The sequence below is a fragment of the Anticarsia gemmatalis genome, chromosome 30, assembly GCF_050436995.1.
Source record: "Anticarsia gemmatalis isolate Benzon Research Colony breed Stoneville strain chromosome 30, ilAntGemm2 primary, whole genome shotgun sequence".
Lineage (NCBI taxonomy): Eukaryota > Metazoa > Arthropoda > Insecta > Lepidoptera > Erebidae > Anticarsia > Anticarsia gemmatalis.
Window position 1 is genome coordinate 4,237,272 of NC_134774.1, and position 21,366 is coordinate 4,258,637.

At 41.1% G+C, this 21,366-nt stretch overlaps 1 protein-coding gene across 2 annotated transcripts in view; it reads left to right on the top strand.

Moving 5' to 3' along the window:
* Positions 1-21,366, top strand: part of LOC142985631 (uncharacterized) — a 49,908-nt gene that overhangs the window by 17,737 nt on the left and 10,805 nt on the right. Inside the window, exons 2-13 of one of the 2 annotated variants that reach the window (XM_076133916.1) lie at positions 9,573-9,670; positions 10,267-10,434; positions 12,413-12,526; positions 13,116-13,269; positions 13,985-14,130; positions 14,699-14,798; positions 15,537-15,628; positions 16,215-16,400; positions 17,536-17,643; positions 19,069-19,233; positions 20,103-20,234; positions 20,844-20,948. In XM_076133916.1, the coding sequence (XP_075990031.1) occupies positions 9,573-9,670; positions 10,267-10,434; positions 12,413-12,526; positions 13,116-13,269; positions 13,985-14,130; positions 14,699-14,798; positions 15,537-15,628; positions 16,215-16,400; positions 17,536-17,643; positions 19,069-19,233; positions 20,103-20,234; positions 20,844-20,948 (1,568 nt within the window). Of the gene's footprint in view, positions 1-9,572; positions 9,671-10,266; positions 10,435-12,412; positions 12,527-13,115; positions 13,270-13,984; positions 14,131-14,698; positions 14,799-15,536; positions 15,629-16,214; positions 16,401-17,535; positions 17,644-17,846; positions 18,117-19,068; positions 19,234-20,102; positions 20,235-20,843; positions 20,949-21,366 lie in introns of those variants that run through there. The other variant, XM_076133917.1, reaches the window with a different exon arrangement.

Genomic DNA, 21,366 nt, shown 5'->3' on the forward strand with positions numbered 1-21,366 from the left:
TGTTCAATAGCGTTTAAGCTCATATAAAAATGACAGTTAATAGATTAACTACCGCTAAATAAAAGCTGATAAAAGTTTTTTGAGTTACAGCACTATTGTATTATTAGTGGTGACTGCCTCTGTGGCGCGGTCGGAAGTGTATGCTCCTGCCGCACGAGAGGTCTCAGGTTCGAATCCTGGTTCGGGCCATAAATTCTTTTCTGAGAATTTCTGTTAGGATTTTTTTTAATATGCCCGGAGTAAAGAAGTTGATTTCGTAGACCTCCGTGCCTCGGAGAGCACGTAAAGCCGTCGATCCTGCGCCTGACCTCTCACTGGTCGTGTCGGTTATCCGTCTCACCGGGTTATGAGAGTAAAGGAATAGAGAGTGTATCTGTGTATTGTACACACCACACTTGGACACTATAAACAAAGTCTTGCACCTTTGACCAGTTGCAATGAAACTAACCACTGTAGCCGGATACTAGCTAGGACAATATTGTTATCTATACTTCTATACTATTATTATAAAGCTGAAGAGTTTATTGATTTGTTTGTTGTAACGCGCTAATCTCAGGAAATACTGGTCCGATTTGAAAAATTCTTTCAGTGTTAGATAGCCTAGTTATCGAGGAAGGCTATATATATATCATCACGCTACGACCAATAGGAGCAGAATACCAGTAAAAAATGTTACAAAAACGGGGAAAAATATGACCCATTCTCTCTTATGTGACGCAAGCGAAGTTGCGCGGGTCAGCTAGTTAAAGTATATTCCAGTTATCTCCTCTATCACTGACCGCCGGGGTGACAACTAGGAATATATCGATATTAGTGGGATATTACCGACTAGTGAATGAATACTACTTCTATAATAAGCAATAATGAATGTGACGGTGTACACTCGCGTCGTTGAGTTAATTTATTGCCTCGCTAATTGTTATTTGGTTCAATTCCAGTTCATTATTGTTGATTATAATGACCGGCCGGCACTCTGAATGATAAATGTATGGCACTTTGTGAACTGCCGACGAAAGAATACACTTGAAGCTACGAAACAAAAAGTTGTTTAACACATTTCCTAAGGACGTAAGTCCCTAGTCCGTATTGACTAGTATAGTAGACTCAAGGCCTCACCCCTCCCTCATTCGGGGAGACCTTTGCCCAGGAGTGAGACAGTCATCATCAGCCTAACCTTTCTTTCAACTATGTTGGAGTCGGCTTCCAGTCTCACCGGATGCAGCTGAATACCAGTATTTTACATGGAGCGACTGTCTAACGGACCTCCACAACACAGTTACCTGGCTTATAACACGAATCTTAGTAAGATTGGTTGTCAGACTTTCAAACTTCTGACTACTGATAACCACCGTCAAAGATCTTTGATAAAAACAGCCGGGACTCACCATTTAACGGGTTTTCCGAAACTCGAAGGATCTCGATATGTGTAAGATGGTCACCCATACACAGAACAGTTTCGGCAAGCGTGGCTTAACCTCATAGATCGACCCGCGCGGCTGTCGTTAACTAAGCCACGAGCATACAAACAATTAATTCGCACGCAAAAAACTAGATCGCAATAATTGTTCCGTGTGGGAATCGAACCTACGACCTCTCGACGCGATTGTAGCGGCCTAGACCACTGCGCCACGGAGACAGTGAAACAAAAATAACAATCGGTATATCTTCTACAATAAATTATAAAAATAAATAAATTTAACCCATTAATGTCCCACTGCTGGGCAAGGGTATCCTCCCGTAATGAGGGAGGGGTTAGGCCTTGAGTCCACCGCGCTGACCAAGTGGTTGGGAACTTACAACAATAAAGCCCTTTCATAATGTCTTTGTGAAATTTCACGGAAACATTTTATCCTATAAATAAGAATGAGCGTATGTGTTAGTCAGCGGTGAACGAAATGTAATATTTCATAGTTAGTTCACCTCGTGGCCAGTTGCCATGGTCCCTTGCCAGCTCTTGGGATGTGTCTCTACTGGCTAACGAGTAAATATTGTGGCAAGACAATGTTATATCCGAAATCAGACGAATACTCTGACAGAATCGTTTTTTTTAAAGACAACTTAAAATTGCTCTTGTGTCGCGGGGACTTTTGCAAACATACAAACAATGATCACAAAGTACAACCAGATCCGAAACAATTATTTGTGGATCGCACAAATAGTTCTTCCGTATGAGAATCGAATTTCTTGTTATATCCACAACGAAACTATAGGGGGGTCGAAAATAGCCTGAATTGCTTCGAGAAAAGGATGATACGGCCGTGCTGCTTTTTTTGCTCGGCTTGGATTATTAATTATGTATGATTTCTTCATCGTAAGTTTATAGTTGATAGCCATGTTTCTTAATAATGAAAAAGTAAAAAATTGTATTTAATATTATCGATAGAAGTCTGGAGTTTGATTATATGTCCGATAGATGGCAATAGGCTCGCCCCCTATTAAACTATATACTAATCCTTACGTACCTCTGGTATACAAACACCTTTATAATATGTGTCGACTTGCGTGTCGGACAAAGAGTCTGTTGCTAAAGATCTTGATGAAGTCTGACGTCAAGAAATACTTCTTCTTTGTTAATTAATAAGTAACATAAATGTATAAAAAATCTTCTAATTAGAGAAATTATGGATAGTCTGTATTTTTGTGCATATAGTAGTGTATACGACTGCTTATTCTTCTTGTCGTGTGGTCAGTGGTCAACCTAGTGACAAAGTTGTTCAAGCCGCCCGAAGGCATTTGACATGGCTTAACGACTGTTATCTTAATTGATAACATCAGGACGGACTTTAAACGTGCCCTCCGAAGCATGGAGACGCTCAGTTCAAATACCACTATGCCGTCACCCATGTATAGAATAACCGCGCCAAGGTTTGCTTAACTCGCAGATCGTTTACCGACCGGTGAGCGCAACTGGCTATGGGCGACTCAGTGCCCAGCAGTGGGAAAGTAATACTAGCATATATTGAACAACTAGACAATATTGAGTCATAATATTACACCACTAGCTGACCCGCGCAACTTCGCTTGCGTCACATAAGAGAGAATGGGTCAAAATTTTCCCCGTTATTGTAACATTTTTTACTCCTATTGGTCGTAGCGTGATGATATATAGCCTATAGCCTTCCTCGATAAATGGGCTATCTAACACTGAAAGAATTTTTCAAATCGGACCAGTAGTTCCTGAGATTAGCGCGTTCAAACAAACAAACAAACAAACTCTTCAGCTTTATAATATTAGTATAGATATAGACGGAAACTGACTAACACAGTCTATTCCTAGCTGCATTATGTCACTCTTACTAGGAATTCGTTAGCACTTATTATCTACACAACCAAATATATTGAAATCATATTAGGTCGGGGAAAAAGTCTTTTCGCATTATACTATGTATGAACTTGTAATAAAATCTCTTTGGCTTCAAGAATCACAAATGAGTACACGGTTCATTGGGTTTCTTTCAGTGAGCTTGTGAGGTAGAGAAAAGATTTTATTACAAGTTCATACATACTATAATGCGAAAAGACTTTTTCCCCGACCTAATAGTTATACAGGCAAGAGAACATTACATCGTTTCTGATAAGTGTGGAGAATATGAGTCTCTTCATTATCATCATCAGCGCTTTTTATTCAACAATGTTTAGGTCGATGTCTAGTCGCACCGGATGAAGCTGAATATGAGTATTTTACATGGACCGACTGCCCATCGCACCTCCAACATAACATTAATTATTATCGTATCATAACACAGTTACCTGGGTTATAACACGATACCTCTCGATAAGACTGGTTGTCAGACTGTCAAGCTTCTGACTACTGTCAACGATTTATGATCTTTGGAGCCACAATATAACGTGCTTTCCGAAATACGGAGGAACTCGATACATATAATATGGTCTGGTCACGCATCCACAGAACAACCTCGGCAAGTGTAGCTTAACTTCAGAGCCACGAGCTCATTGAATCATAACAAAGTAATTCACATTAGACAGATTGTCGCACGGTTTCTCTTGATATTTGTGTTTTACGTCAGCTGCCCCTTCAACAATTCTATTTATTTCCTATTTATGACACGGTCCAGGTGTGGTGGTATCCATAGAAGTTTGTACGTGTGAATGTTGGACCAGGTCCAAATACAAGGGATTACTGGCCTCTGAGACACGTGTTTGTATGAAATACTAACAGATAAAGGAAAATTTTGGAGATGAGGTTATTTTTGGGTGAAATTATGTTGACATTGGTTACACTGTCATTTGTAGCAACTTCGGCTAGCATAGATGTCAGGACTTGTGGATATTGTAACAAATGCTATGTTAATAAAATATTTGGGATATTTTTTGATGTAGTATTTTAGTAATACATACCTTACATCTTATATTTCATAGAGGCAGAAAAAAAAAGAGCAGTGATAGCCGAGTGGTACAAGTTGGTACCCCCCACGCAAGTGGTTGCAGGTGCGAACCCGAGGCAATACACTAATGACTTTTCCAAGTTATGTGTGTATTAGAAATAATGATCACTTGTTCCAACGGTGAAGGAAAATATCGTGATGCAACCTTGCATGCCTGAGAGTTGTTTAGAACAGTTCTTGAAGGTACGCAAAGTCCCCAACCCGCACTTGGCGGTGTGGAGTTGAGGGCAAACCCCTCTCTCATTACGAGAGAAGACTCTTGCCCAGCAGTGGGACATTAATGGGTTTAATTAATTTATTAATTAGATGTTTAGAAGTTGTGAAAACTGTGCCCTAAAAATTATAATTGGCGATACATGGGTGTATTTTATACACTTCTCACCTTCGGGTGAACAGGCGTAATATCCTACTAATATTATAAATGCGAAAGTTTGTGAGTATATGAATGTTTGTTACTCTTTCACGCAAATACTACTGAACAGATTACGATGAAATTTGGTATACAGGTAGCTGAAGACCCAGAATAACACATAGACTACTTTTTATCTCGGAGTTCTCGATCGGAATTTACACGGGAAGAGTTTCCACGCGGACGAACTCACGGGCCTCTAGTAACAAATAAATAAAAGTGAACTCATAAATTGTTTTCCTTGTATATAACGAACACGTGGTGATAACTCACCCGAGCGACCTTGACATTGAAGCTCAAGGTCACACGATGAAGTCATAGTTGTGTTGTGGTGATAGGTTTTTTAGGGACGGTTCTAACTTTAGATTTGTTGCAGTGCGATTTATTTTAGGCTAAGTTCATATGATCGCGCGGAACTTTCGACCGCGCGGTACAAGATCGGAGTAAACAGCTAGTATTGTCTACAACACCGCGCGGTAACAGAATCGAGGAACCGCGCGGTTTCTCGCGGTTCAAGAACTAGCGCGCGGGTCGGAGAGCGTCGCGCGGTTTCGTGCGGTGATGTAGACGATACTAGCTGTTTACTTAGATCTTGTACCGCTCGGTCGAAAGTTCTGTGCGACTCCGCGCGATCATATGAACTTAGCATTACAGTATAGAATAGCTAACTTGTACGGGTGGGAATTTTTATCTCCGATTTCAGACCTATACACAATGTAGCCTATTTTGCATGACTGAACTATCATCGTGGTAAATTTCATCGAAATCGGTGGTACTGTTTAGCAGATAAAGCATATTAGGATGTATTTTTTTCGTTAAACAACTCCCGCACTAACAATTGCTCTTGTGTCGCGGGGACTTATACAAACATACAAACAACGGACACAAAGTATTGCAAAAATAAGTGTATTTCTATGAAAGTTTGTATCAAACCTTATTATGTTTACAGTACAATAAAAGCGATAACAAATCTAGCTCTGTTTTACACTGATATAATTATGTCATTTTGTGTTCTGACTGTACACAGACAGGCAAACATCACGATATTATATATACTACCCCCTTTCTCTGTAGGGGGGTAGGTTGACATAGAACAATTAAGGTACCTGGGTCATATATGACCACAAACTATGTTCCTTTTGTCATAAATGTTTCACTTTAACCAGCCCTTGGTGACTAGTAGAGCGCAGGAAGGGTGGACAGGTACGCCGTTTGCATACATGCGACAATTTATGTTCATCTATACTTCTATACTAATATTATAAAGCTGAAGAGTTTGTTTGTTTGTTTGTTTGGTTGTTTGAACGCGCTAATCTCAGGAACTACTGGTCCTATTTGAAGAATTCTTTCAGTGTTAGATAGTCCATTCATCGATGAAGGCTATAGGCTATATATCATCACGCTACGACTAATAGGAGCAGAGTACCTGTAAAAAATGTTACAAAAACGGGAAAAAAATTTACCCATTGTCTCTTATGTGACGCAAGCGAAGTTGCGCGGGTCAGCTAGTGTAACAATATTTCGGGTTTGGAATAAGAGCCCTACCTCACTAGGACGCCATGGCGACGTCGCTGGCTACGTACCCAAGCAGTTAGTATCCAAATGTATGTCACCTAACTCACGTGGCGACGGTGTGGCAACGTGACATTGCAATATTAACTGCTTGGATACGTAGCCAGCGATGCCGCCATGGCGTCCTAGTGAGGCAGGGCTCTGAATCAATATTTTTTGTGATTGGCTACTCATATAAGGTTTGGATCGTGTTTACCGTACCCCTTGACGAAATTATTAATATAACCAAATAATGTATCCAGAGTGCAAATAAATAAATGGAAATGAAATGCATTACTTTGTTTAAAAATCTTCCATGACTTTTGACCCAACAACCGCAATTCCTCTTCCTTCAATGACTCATACAGAAATAGTTCATAATATCATTGAGAAGTACAAGAGTGTCGTGTGTCGATGACGTCATAAGGCCGCGATGGAAATATTTACTACTGTGACGTCATCGCCATTGTACTTATGTACTTTACAGGCTATATGCCGCCAAACATCTTGAACAATTTTGCTACAATATATAACGATTATCGTTTGTGGCGCTCATAGCTAGTTGTGCTCACCGGTCGGTAAACGATCTGTAGGTTAAGCAACCTTTGGCGCGGTCATTCTATAGATGGGTGACCACATGGATGACGTGGAGTGACGCTTCGGAGGGCACGTAAAAAGTCGGTCCCGGTTGTTGTCAATTAAGATAATAGTCGTTAAGTCATGTCAAAGGCCTTTCGGGTGGCTTGAACAACTTTGACACTAGGTTGACCACTAACCATACGTTAAGAAGTAAGAAGAAGTTCATAATATCATTGAGAAGTACATGAGAGTGTCGTGTGTCGATGACGTCATGACGGCCGCGATGGAAATATTTACTACTGTGACGTCATCGCCATTGTACTTATGTACTTTACAGGCTATATGCCGCCAAACATCTTGAACAATTTTACTACAATATAATGAACGATTATCGTTTGAGGCGCTCATAGCCAGTTGTGTACACCGGTCAGTAAACGATCTGTAGGTTAAGCAACAGTTGGCGCGGTCATTCTATAGATGGGTGACCGTATAGTGGTATTTGAACTGAGCGTTTTTGTGCTTCGGAGGGCAAGGAAATAGTCGGTCTCGGTTGTTGTCAATTAAGATAACAGTCGTTAAGTCATGTGAAAGGTCTTTCGGTCGGCTTGAACAGCTTTGCCTAATGTGGTTGACCACTAATCATACGATAAGAAGAAGACCGAACGGTTAGTGGGACTATGTTATAGTTATTTAAATAAATTTTGAAATGTAAGCCGTTAATTCAACACTGCTGGACAAGGGTCCCCTCTGAAGAGTTTGTTTGTTTGTTTGAACGCGCTAATCTCAGGAACTACTGGTGCGAATTGAAATAATATATTTTACTGTTGGGTAGCCTATTTATTGAGGAAGACAACATAACTATATAAATAATAATTAAAATAATTAATTACAATAATTTCACAAAGAAACCGTTTTGACCTAAAATCAACTGACATTTAACAAGACTGAAAAGGCATTTAGATTCTAGATCGAGATACTAATTAAACAATTCTAGATATTTTATCGTTTAAATAGCAGTTAGAAAAGTTTAACATATCGTGCTACTGAGCGAAAAATATTTTACATAGTTATAAGTGTAGTTCTATAGAGAAATCGAGGGCGGCTTGAACTTTAGAGTTTCAATAACTTATATTTGGTTGAAGGTAGGTTTACGGTAGTTTGGTTTGCAGCGTCAGTTAGGCTTAACTCTGATTGGAGGTATGTTATTGGGACAGAGGTTGACGATTACATACCCATAGTTAGATGTCTTTTTGTCTTTTTTTCAAGTTACTATTTTGTAATGGTTATTTTTGTTAGGAAGTCTATATCTTGTAAATAAACTTTGAAAATATGAATAAGATATGTAGCGCGGTTAGAAGTGATTGCTAAGCATGGGTTCGATTCTTTGACACTAGGTTGACAACTAACCATACGATAAGAAGAAGAATAAGAGGAATAAATCCAGGATGATTTCATCTGGATCGTTAAAATCCATTGCCCTATATACTTGTGCTTATTTCAAATTGTAGTCACACTTAAGTAAGTAGGTTTATGGGTTCTCGAGAGTACAGCGGTTCTTAAACTTTACCCAAATTATTGAGTGTTAAGTGTTAAGTCAAGCATGCTTTTGACTGACCCTCGGTTTCTGAGGTACATTTAGCGGTAGTTAACTATTCAATAGCGTTTTTTTTTATATGAGTTTAAACGCTATTGAATAGATAAACTACCGCTAAATGTACCTCAGAAACCGGGGGTAAGTCGAAAGCATGCTTTACTTAACAATCAATAATTTAGAAACCAGGGGTTAGTGATCGATAAAAGCCAAAATTACCATATGATGAGGCGTCTATAGCCAGGTGTGCTCACCGGTCGGTAAACGATCTGTAGGATAAGCAATCCATGGCGCGGTCATTCCATAAATGGGTGACCGTATTGTGGTATTTGAACTGGACTTCTCACGTAAAAAGTCGGTCCCGGCTGTTGTCAACTAAGATAACAGTCTCGAATGAGATCAAAGTAATTATTTTGATTCGATTGTATAGCTCAAAAGTATCTACCTAGATTATTCCACAGCTTAAAAGGTCTGAGTATAGAAAAAAGGGCTCTAAATAAAATATTTCCTTTCACAAAACTTTGACACACACTTGATCGGTGGTAGTAAGTGCACTAGATGACGTCACGGTGTTGTGTGACAGAACGAGTGACGTCATTGTAGCGTATTCACGATACTATAAAGTGTTCGGTGAATTTAATGACGCGGCATGTCGTTAATATATCATGGCTGTAATAACTTGAATAATTATCTATACTAATATTATAAAGCTGAAGAGTTTGTTTGTTTGTTTGAACGCGCTAATCTCAGGAACTGCGGATCCGAATTGAAAAATTCTTTCAGTGTTAGATAGCCTATTTATTGAGGAAGGCTATGTATCATCACGCTACGACTAATAGGAGCAGAGTACCAGTGAAAAATGTTACAAAAACGGGGAGAATTATGATTCTCTTATGTGGCGCAAGCGAAGTTGCGCGGGTCAGCTAGTGTTTTATATATCCCCGCCAGCCGCGAGCTTTACAAGGCTCTCTACTAAGATGTCGTTCTATAGTTATAATGATAGTAATGTAATAATATTCTGTATGTTTGTTCGCAGTACCGTCGACGACGCGCTCGCAGTTAGCGGCTGAATATTTAGAGGCGTGTCGCCGACACAACACACCGTGTATCGACAGTGTGTTGCAACAGATACGGGTAAGATACTTATTATAATATTAAATGGAGTAAGCAAGCGTATGTCAAACATTTACCCCCGGTTTCTGAGGTACATTTAGCGGTACTTTATTTATTCAATAGCGTTTTTTTATACGAGTTTAAACGCTATTAAATAGATAAACTACCGCTAAATGTACCTCAGAAATCAGGGGTTAGTCTTTTTTTTGTCAACCCATAACTGTCCCCCGGCAGGGTAAGAATCACCTCCCAAACAAGGGAGGGGTTAAGCCTTGGGTCCACCACGCTGTCCAAGTGCGGGCGGGGGAGTTTGCATGCCCCCAGTAATGAAACTATTATACAAATTTAGGCAAGCAAGGTTTCATAATGATGTTTTCCTTCACTGTTGGAGCATGTGATAATTATTTTTAATACACACATAACTTGGAAAAGTCATTGGTGTGTTGCCTGCGACCACTTGCGTGGGAGTATAAATTAAAAAAAAATGCGTTGCATGCTTATCATTTAATGTAGTTATATCATATGTTTGTAAAAGTCCCCGCGACACAAGAGCAATTGTTAGCTTATCATTTCTTAATTCTAGCAGAATAATCACCAGTTCTTTCTCCACATTCCAGGAGTTACCAGAAGCCTCAATCGGCGGAGGCTGTCGCGCGCCTCGCCTCACGCTGTCGCAATGTTCGCTGGTGGGCGCGGCGGCGCCCGACGCGCTCGAGGCGCTGCTGAGGAGGGTGCAGTTCCGCAGACTGGAGCTGGAGCACGCCGCCATCGACGACGAGGGCGCCGTGAGTTATACCGCACGAGCTTGTACTGCCTGAGAGCTTTGTTATCGACCACCCATCGTCTTCTAGTCCTTGACGATAGTGACATTTAAACACTCCCCGAAGTGTCTTTAAGTAAACGGTCACCCATCGTCTTCTAGTTCTTGGCGATAGTGACATTTAAAACACTCCTTCAAGTGTCTAAGGAATCGGTCACCCATCTACTTCTAGTCTTCGATTACGTTGCTTAACCTCCTCAGTTTAAAACACTCCCTAAAGTGTCTTCTGGTAAACGGTCACCCATCATCTTCCGAGCTTCCACTATATTGTCTTCCACCATCTTCGCATTTAAAACACTCCTCTAAGTGTCTTGGTATACGGTCACCCATCTCGTTCCAATCCTCGTCCACGTCGCTTAACCTCATCAATCGGCGGAGGCTGTCGCTGAGGAGGGTGCAGTTCCGCAGACTGGAGCTGGAGCACGCCGCCATCGACGACGAGGGCGCCGTGAGTTATACCGCACTACCTTGTACTGCCTCTGTGCTTTGAACAGCTTGCAGACTCATTTAAGCAGACCTTTCTAAATAGTGAGCTATATCGACCATCCATCGTCTTCTAGTCCTTGACGATAGTGATATTTAAACACTCCCCGTAGTGTCTTTAAGTAAACGGTCACCCATCGTCTTCTAGTCCCTGGTGAAAGTGACATTTAGACACTCCCCGAAGTGTCTTTAAGGAATCGGTCACCCATCTACTTCTTGTCTTAGGTTACGTTGCTTAACCTCCTCAATTTAAAACACTCCTAAAAGTGTATTTTGGTAAACGGCCATCCATCTTCTTTCCAGCCTCGGCTGCGTCTCTTACTACTACTCTCTTCGCATTTAAAACTCTTCGACGACTTCCGATACGACGAGGGCGCCGTGAGTTATACCTGATGGTTTAGAAGCATCTTGTGGTTAAATAACTCGATCGATCAAATCCAAAAGATTCTTTATTTCATAAACTTCGTACAAAGTATTTAAAATCTAATATATAAAATTCTTGCGTCACAGTTTTCGTTACTATACTCCTCCGAAACGGCTTGAACGATTCTCATGAAATTTTTTGAGCATATTGACCATGTCTGAGAATCGGCCAACATCTATTTTTCATACACCTAAGTGACACATTTTTTTTTCATATGGCAAAGCAACGTTTGCCGGGTCAGCTAGTAACATATAATTTTTGACCGTTTCGGTAAAATTCGTCTCTCGTGAGAAGAAACTTACAGGTTAAGCTACCCTTGCCAAGGTTAGTGAATGGATTGGTGACCTTATTATACATATCGAGTTCCTCCGTGTTTCGGAAGACACGTTGAATTGTGGGTCACAGCTGTAAATTTATAGAACTTGGCTTACCACTCAGTAAGACTAACTAGTTTCTAGTTAGTCTTACTGAGTGGTATTGTGTTATAACCCAGGTAACTGGGTTGTGAAGGTTCGATAGTCAGTCGCTGCATGTAAAATACTGGTATTCAGCTGCATCCGGTGAGACTGGAATCCGACTCCAACATAGTTGGAAGAAAGGCTAGACTGATGATAACCGTTTACCAAAAGACACTTCACATTTAAAATTGCTGATTTCAGATATATTAGGGAGTTACAAAAAGGTCGTTTTATCGTGATGAATTGACAAATCCTATAGACCAACTAAACACAGTTTGAATTATGGCAACTTAAAGATATCGGTTAGATAAAGATCTATAGGTTCAATAACGTTTGTCGCGGTCAATTCATAGATGGGTGACCGTAAGTGGTATTTAAGATGAGCGCGTCTATGCTTCGGAGGACACGTAAAGTTTATTGTCAATTAAGATAACAGTCGTTAACCCATATCAAAAACCTTTCCGACTTGACCAACTTTGACACTAGGTTGACCACTAACCATACGACAAGAAGAAGATGTATTAAAGATCACCCATCTCTTTCCTGTCCTAGCATTAATCAATTCTCATTGTTTCCAGGAGGCGCTATTCGATATGATCGAATACTATGAGAGTGCGGTGGTTGTGTGTATAAGTGGACCCAGACAGTACGGCATCAGGGGCTGGCAGGCTGCTTCTAGAATGATTAAGAAGGTAATTAATTAACTTTAAGTCACATTTTCCTATAGTTAACTTATCATTGTTAAAAAAAATGCATGCTGTGTTTACCTGTAATTAGATATACAGTAGGCTGAAGATCTTAGACAGTCGTTAACAGTAGTCAGACACTTGAAAGTCTGACAACCAGTCTTACCGAAGGGTATCGTGTTATCCCAGGTAACTGGGTTGCGGAGGTCAGATAGGCAGTCGCTCCATGCAAAACACTGATATTCAGCTGTATTCGATGAGACTGGAAGCCGATATATATATGTATATATAATAAGTATGTTTATCAGTTATTTGGTTACCACAGTCTTATCTTGGAAAACCCCCTTTTTTAAGTTAACCTTAGAATAATAGATAACAGCAAGTAGACGCTGATTTATTTAATAGCCGAAAACCTTTTTTTTCCGGTGGTTTAGGGGTTAAACCTCTGAACCACCAAAAATGGGTCAATCTTTTGCGCGGAAAACCTGGAGTCATAACATAAATTAACCCTTTTTTAATGAATTAATGTTGTTTAATACTAAGCAAATATAAAGCTATTATATAGCTCTTTAAATAATATTGTTCTTATTTCCAGAGCGCGGAACTCTCGGAGCTAGAAGTGACGGACTCTGCGCTAGAGTCGTCTCACGCGCCGGTGTTGGCGAGATCTCTGCAGCCGTTCACTTGTCGCCTGCGAGCGCTGTGCCTGCAGCGAGTCGCGCTGTGCGGCGAACCACTGCTGTGCCTAGGTATGTAACTAACTAACCCGCTGACATAAACCCGCCGACAAAAATCCGCCGACTTAAGTCCGCCGACATAAATCCGCCGACATTAACTCGCCGACCGACATTAAGTCGCCGACATAAATCCGCCGACATTAAGTCGCTGACATTAATCCGCCGACCTTAAGTCGCTGACATAAACCCGCCGACATAAATCCGCCGACATTAAGTCGCTGACATTAATCCGCCGACCTTAAGTCGCTGACATAAATCCGCCAACATCAGGTCGTCGACAAAAATCCGCCGACATTAACTCGCCGACATGAATCCGCCGACATAAACCCGCCGACATAAATCCGCCGACATTAAGTCGCTGACATAAATCCGCCAACATCAGGTCGTCGACAAAAATCCGCCGACATTAACTCGCCGACATGAATCCGCCGACATAAACCCGCCGACATCAATCCGCCGACATAAACCCGCCGACATAAATCCGCCGACATGAATCCGCCGACATAAACCCGCCGACATAAATCCGCTGACATGAATCCGCCGACATGAATCCGCCGACATAAATCAGCCGTCATTAAGTTGCCGACATGAATCCGCCGACATAAGTCCGCTGACATCAAGTCCCCCACAAATCTACCGACATTAAGTCGCCGACATTAAACCCGCCGACATAATCCGCCGACATCAAGTCGCATATATCTAACATTTGTATGTATGTTTGTTACAGTGATAGCTTTGAAATCGAACAGCTCGATACGGGAGGTGCGGCTCGGCGACAACCGGCTCTCGATCAGCGACGCGTCGCAACTGTCGTCGCTGCTGCGATACAACAATAGAATACAATTGCTGGACTTGTCCAATAATATTATACAGGTAAGGAGGCGCCCATATTTTCCTATTGGCGCTCGATGGGGGAGGCCTTTGTCCAGCAGTGGACGATTCCCGGCTGAGATGATGAAGGAGGCGCCCATAGCCAGTTGTGCTCACCGGTCGGTAAACGATCGGGTTATTTTTTTCTGTAGTTATTTCTTAAAAGACTACTCCCGAACTAAGAATTGCTCTTTTGTCGCGGGGACTCTTACAAATATACAAACAACGGACACAAAGCACAACCAGACCTGAAACAATTACTTGTGGATCGAACAAATAATTGCTCCGTGTGGGAATCGAACCCGACCTCCCGACGCAGTGGTATCGGCGTGGCGACCTAAACAACTTTCGCAAGAGCAATTCTTAGTGCGGGAGTTGTCTTTATAAAAAAAAAAATCCGATTGGCGATAAATTTTGCCGAATTGAATATGTGCTTAGCAAGCCTTGGCGACGTCGCCAAGTGATTTAACTGCTATGACTTGTATGGATACCAAGCTGGTGACGTCGCCAGACGCCTCAGACTTGTTCCCAATACATTTGGATAAGTAATAATAGCTGTATTTGTTCTCAGGATGCTGGAGTGGCGCACTTAGCTAACGCGATAGCTGAACAAGCGGCCCAGTCTCCCCCCTCGGCCGCAGCGTCTCCGCTCTCACCGCATCGGTGCCAAGGTCAGTGAACCCACTGTTCAAAATATCTATACATTCATCCCAACGCCAAAGATCATAGTCTAACCCTCTTATTCATAAACAAATATGAAGTTAACTGCACGTTTGGCGCATTGGTTTAAGCAGTCACCTTGCCGTAACAACCGTAGCGCCACGTGTGGTGGGTTCGAATCCCGCCCGGGACAAATTTTTGTGTGATGAGCACGAGTATCTGTTCTGAGCCTGGATGTTAATGTATCTATATAAATATGTATTTAGAAGTATATAAGTATGTTTATCAGTTATTTGGTTATAGTACAAGCTCTGCGTGAGTTGTCCAATAATATATATATTTTTTATTTATTTTAGTTACTAGCTGACCCGCGCAAATTCGCTTGCGTCACATAAGAGAGAATGGGTCATAATTGTCCCCGTTTTTGTAAAAATAATACTTATACTCTGCTCCTATTGCTCGTAGCGTGATGATATATAGCCTATAGCCTTTCTAATAAATTAGTTAAACGCGCTAATCTCAGGAACTACTGTTGCGAATTGAAAAATTATTTCAGTGTTAGATAGCCCATTTATCGATAAAGGCTTTAGGCTATATATCATCACGCTACGACCAATAGGAACTGAGTACCAGTAAAAAATTACACAAAAACGGGGAACATTTTAACCATTCTCTCTTATGTGATGCAAGCGAAGTTGCGCGGGTCAGCTAGTCATCAATAAAACTAATATTTATTTTATTTTCCACAGTGGGTGGCCATGAAGCTCGAGGTCTAGCGTTCTTAGTACTATGGAACAATCAATTGACGAGAAATTGTGCGCCGCATCTTAGTAAAATATTGGTAAGTTTTCATAACTTTTAAACTCTCGCGTTGCATGTTTAATGTATAATAGAATACGAGAATTAACGCGAACACGCATTTTACCTTAAAATGACTGACGTTTCGGCGCAAGCTGCACAGTTGGTCGCAGGCTGACACGAAGTCCTGGCGAGTTTAATGTCGGACCGAATATGTGTGTCTATCGTATGGTTAGTGGTCAACCTAGTGTCAAAGTTGTTCAAGCCGCCCGAGAGTCCTTTGACATGGCTTGACGACTGTTGACAACAGCCGGGACCGATTTTTTACGTGCCCACCGAAGCACGGGGACGCCCGGTACAAATACCAATATGCGGTCACCCATCTATAGAATGACCGCGCCAAAAGTTGCTTAACCCATTGATCGTATACCGACCGATGAGCGCAACTGGATAAGAGCGTCCAAAAAAAAAGTTTATGAGGTTTGTTTGTATGCACTAGTCTCCGGAATTACTGGTCGGATTTGAATGGAACTTTTTTGCTATTAAGCCTGGACAATATAAAGGTTACATTTTATTTTGAAAAAACGGGAAGACTACACATTAATATTATTATTTGTCCTTCCCCGCAGCGGTCGTGCGCATCCCTCTGCGTACTGAACATAGGTCGCAACGCGGTGGGCGCTGACGCGGTCCGCGCGGCGGCGGGCGGGGCCGCGCCGGCCTCGCTCGTGTCGCTGGGGCTGCAGGCCGCGCGCCTGGGGCACGACGCCGCGCAGCCGCTCGCAGACCTCATCCGACAACATCATAAGTTACAGGTAAATCTTTATATATATAATTCGTCTGTAAGTGTGTATGTCACTGAACTTCTCTTAAACGACTGGACCGATTTTGATGAAATTTTTTGTGTGTGTTCAAGGGGATCTGAGAATGGTTTAGATTCACAGAAAAAAAATATATATAAAATTCTCGCATCAAAGTTTTCGTTGCCATACTCCTCCGAAACGGCTTGACCGATTTTCATGAAATTTTGTGAGCATATTGAGTAGGTCTGAGAATCGGCCAACATCTATTTTTCATACCCCTAAGTGACAAAATATATTTTTTAATTTACATGGCAAAACAATGTTTGCCGGGTCAGCTAGTACAACTATATGATTACTAGCGGACCCGACAGACGTTGTCCTGTCTACACGTCTTTAATTTGAAAATTTTAAACTTTTTACATTTTTTTACATTTGATCGCAGCACTAACTGTCGGAACAGACTAAAAATATTTGACACTGCGATGGTAGCGCCGTCTGTCGGTTCCAATGTAAAACATTCCAAAATAAACAACTATTAATAAATTAAAAATTCATTAAAAAAACATTGTCCAGCGGACTAAATTGTGAATCTAAACCATTCTCAGATCCCCTTGAACACACACAAAAAAATTCATCAAAATCGGTCCAGTCGTTTAAGAGAAGTTCAGTGACATACACACATTTGTGTGATGAGCATGAGTATTTGTTCTGAGCCTGGTTGTCAATTTATCTATATAAGTATGTATTTAGAAGTATTCAAGTATGTTTATCAGTTATTTGGTTACCATAGTACAAGCTCTGCTTAGTTTGGAATCAAATGACCGTGTGTGAGATGTCCAATAATATTTATTATTATTAATTTTATCTCACCGAGACGCTGAGACACCGCCGGCTATGTAATCAAAATATTTGGTTACGTAATCAAACTATTAAGGTTGGTTCAATAGTATTTGCGTGAAAGAGTAACAAACATCTATACATACTCGCACTTGGTCAGCGTGGTGAACTCAAGACCTCTTCCTCTTTACGCGAGGAGACCTTTGCCCAGCAGTGGGACATTATTGGGTTACATTTTTGATATCTCTCCATAAACTAATATATACTTTAGTTATTAATGTATTTAACTAATATATTTTATTTATTACAGAGGCTAGATCTCCGCGAGAACAGGCTGGGCAGCGCGGCGTTACAGTCGATACTGTCGGCCATGAAGGACAACTCCACGCTCACGCAGATAGACCTCGACGAACCGCCGGTCAGTCAGTCAGTCAGTCATTCAGTCAGTCAGTGTCAGTAGGGAAGTCAGTCAGTCAGTCAGTTAGTCAGTCAGTCCGTCAGTCAGTCAGCGCGGCGCTACAGTCGATACTGTCGGCCATGAAGGACAACTCCACGCTCACGCAGATAGACCTCGACGAACCGCCGGTCAGTCAGTCAGTCATTCAGTCAATCAGTGTCAGTCGGGAAGTCAGTCAGTCAGTCAGTCAGTCAGTCAGCGCGGCGCTACAGTCGATAATGTCGGCCATGAAGGACAACTCCACGCTCACGCAGATAGACCTCGACGAACCGCCGGTCAGTCAGTCAGTCATTCAGTCAATCAGTGTCAGTCGGGAAGTCAGTCAGTCAGTCAGTCAGTCAGTCAGTCAGTCAGTCAGCGCGGCGCTACAGTCGATAATGTCGGCCATGAAGGACAACTCCACGCTCACGCAGATAGACCTCGACGAACCGCCGGTCAGTCAGTCAGTCAGTCATTCAGTCAGTGTCAGTCGAGAAGTCAGTCAGTCAGTCAATCAGTTAGTAAGTCAGTGTCAGATAGTCAGTCAGTCAGTTAGTAAGTCAGTGTCAGATAGTCAGTCAGTCAGTTAGTAAGTCAGTGTCAGATAGTCAGTCAGTCAGTTAGTAAGTCAGTGTCAGATAGTCAGTCAGTCAGTTAGTTAGTCAGACAGTTTGTTAATTAGTCAGTTATTCAGATAGTCAGTTATTCAGTCAGTTAGTCAGTCAGTTAGTCAGTCATTTAGTCAGTCGGTTAGTCAGTCAGTTACTCAGTCGGTTAGTCAGTCAGTTAGTCAGTCATCTGTTAGTCAGATAGTCAGTAAGTCAGTCAATAATAAGTCAGTCTGTTAGTCAGTAAGTCAGTCAATAATAAGTCAGTCTGTTAGTCAGTTCGTCAGTCAGTCAGTTAGTCAGGCAGCTGGTCAGTCATCTGTTAGTCAGGTAGTTAGTTAGTCAGTCAGTCAGTCAGTTAGTCCTTCAGTTAGTCAGTCCGTTAGCAGTTAGTCAATTAGTCAGTTAGTCAGTTAGTCAACTAGTCAACTAGTCAGTTAGTCAATTAGTCATTTAGTCAATTAGCCATTTAGTCAATTAGTCTGTTAGTCAGTTAGTCAATTAGTCAGTTAGTCCATTAGTCAACTAGCCAGTTAGTCAACTAGTCAGTTAGTCAGTTAGTCAATTAGTCAGTCAGTCAGTCAGTCAGTCAGTCAGTCAGCTAGTCAGTATGTGTCGCACCTCCGGCAGTCAGTTCCGTCTGTTAGTGAACACAGGCCGTAACTCCGGATGTGTGTTCAACTTGTCACTACTTAGACCGTACTTTCAGCAAGATATAATATTTTTTTAACATTATTGTTCAAATTTTCAGGAACCCGCGTTATAATAATAAATATTAAATATTTTCTTAATGTTTCAGGAAACAACAAACCTATCGGCTGAAGACCCTGAAACGACGCTGGTGCGACGTCTGACGCGCGAGATTCGAACCCTGTGCCGGCGCAACGAGCCGCCCGCGCGGCACGACGAGCACCCCGTGCACAGGAAGATCAGTCTCACCTGTCATACTACCTGCTTGTTGAGGGTAAGTACATACATACATACATACATTCGTTCATTAATTAGTTTGTTTTTCATTCATATTTATACATTTATTCAAACATTCAATCAAACTTTCATTCAAACATTCACTTCAACTTTCACTCAATCATTCATTCGCTCATTCAATCAATCATTCTCTCATTCAATCAATCATTCATTTATTCATTCGTTCGTTCGTACGTTCGTTCCATCGTTCATTAATTTATATATTCATACCATCATAATATATTTATTAATTAGTTAATACCATCATTCATTCATTCGTTCATTCATTCATATCGTCGTTCATTCATTAATTCATACCATCGTTCATTCATTCACTCATTCAGTCATACCATAGGATGGTATGACCATTCTGTCATTCATCCATTCGTTCATGCCGTTATACATTCATTCATTTGTTCATGCCATCATTCATTCATTCGTTCATGCCATCATTCATTCATTCATTCATATTATCATTCATTAATTCATTCATACCATCATTCATTCATTCATACTATCATTCATTCATTCATACTATCATACATTCGTTCATTCATTCATTCCTTCACTCATTCAATCAATCAATCATTAATTAATTCATTCACTCATTTATACCATCACACATTCTGTCATTCAACCATTCACACATCCTACATTCAACCAATCGTTCATTCAGTCATGCCATCATACATTCAGTCATTCATCCATTCGTTCATACATTCATTAATTCGTTCATACCATCATTCATTTTTTTCATCATACATTCATTCATACTATCATACATTCATTCACTCATTCATTCATATCATCATACATTTATTAATTCATTCATCAAACCGAATTTAACACGTAATTTTGTATCTACAGCAGGGTCTAGGCGGCGAGGAGGAGCGTCGCGGCGGTCGCCTGCGGTCTCCAGCACCGTCCCCCGCCCCCTCACCGGCGCCGTCCCCGGCCGGCAGCCCCGTGCCCGCGCCCACCCATCACTCGCGGTTCTCGGTAACTATACATACATACAAACATACAAATATACTTGTTTTTACCCGCGAAATGAATGAATTTTCCCATGGGAATGCGTCATTTTCCTCGGGTAAAAAGTAGCCTATGTCCTTTCTCGGGTATCAAAATATCTCCATATCAAATTTCATGCAAATTGGTTCAGTAGTTTAATCGTGATTCAGTAACAGACAGACAGAGTTACTTTCGCATTAAAATATTAAGTATAAATATACATTTATGCATACTTACTTACTTGAATAGCTCCATGGCGCTGTGGCAAAGGTCTCCACGATGCAACCATTGCGTCGGAAGGTCTTGGGTTCGATTCCCACTCAGGACAAATATTTTTGCGATACGCAAATAAATAGTTGTTTCGGGTATGGTTGTACTTTCCGTTTTTTGTATGTATTTTAGAAAGACAAGAGCAATTCTTAGTACGGGAGCTGTCTTTAAAAATATATTAGCTTATATACTATGAGGAGCTCGTGGCTTAGTTGACAGTCACGCGGATCGATCTCTGAGGTTAAGCTTAACTTGCCGAGGTTGTTCTGAAGATGGGTGACCAATAAAGGCTAGGCTCATATACTTATATATTATGTTATGTCACAGGTGACGCGAGTGACGCCGGAGCGCGAGTCGTCGTCGGACAGCTGTCCGTCGACGCCCACCAGACCGACCTACTGTCACACGCCGTCGAGGTTCAAAGTTGTGCAGGTAAATATACAACACATTCAGCTATGCATTCATTTATTAACTGATCTATACATTCATACATAAGTTTAATCAACCATTCGTTCATTCATTCATCTGTAGGATTAAACATTTGTCCATTCGTTCATTTAGTTATTCATTCAATCATTCATTCATCGATTAGTTCATTCATTCGTTAATTTATTCATTCATACATTTGTTCATTCATCGATTCGTTTATTCATTCATCCATTCGTTCAACCCTTCATTAATTCAATCAATCATTCATTCAATCGTTAATTCATTCATCCATTCATTCGACCATTAATTAATTCATTCATTCCTTCGTCCATATATTCATTCGTCCATTCGTTCATTCATCTATTCAATTCAATTCATTTATTTCAATCATTCATTCATTCATTCCTTCGTTTATTAATTT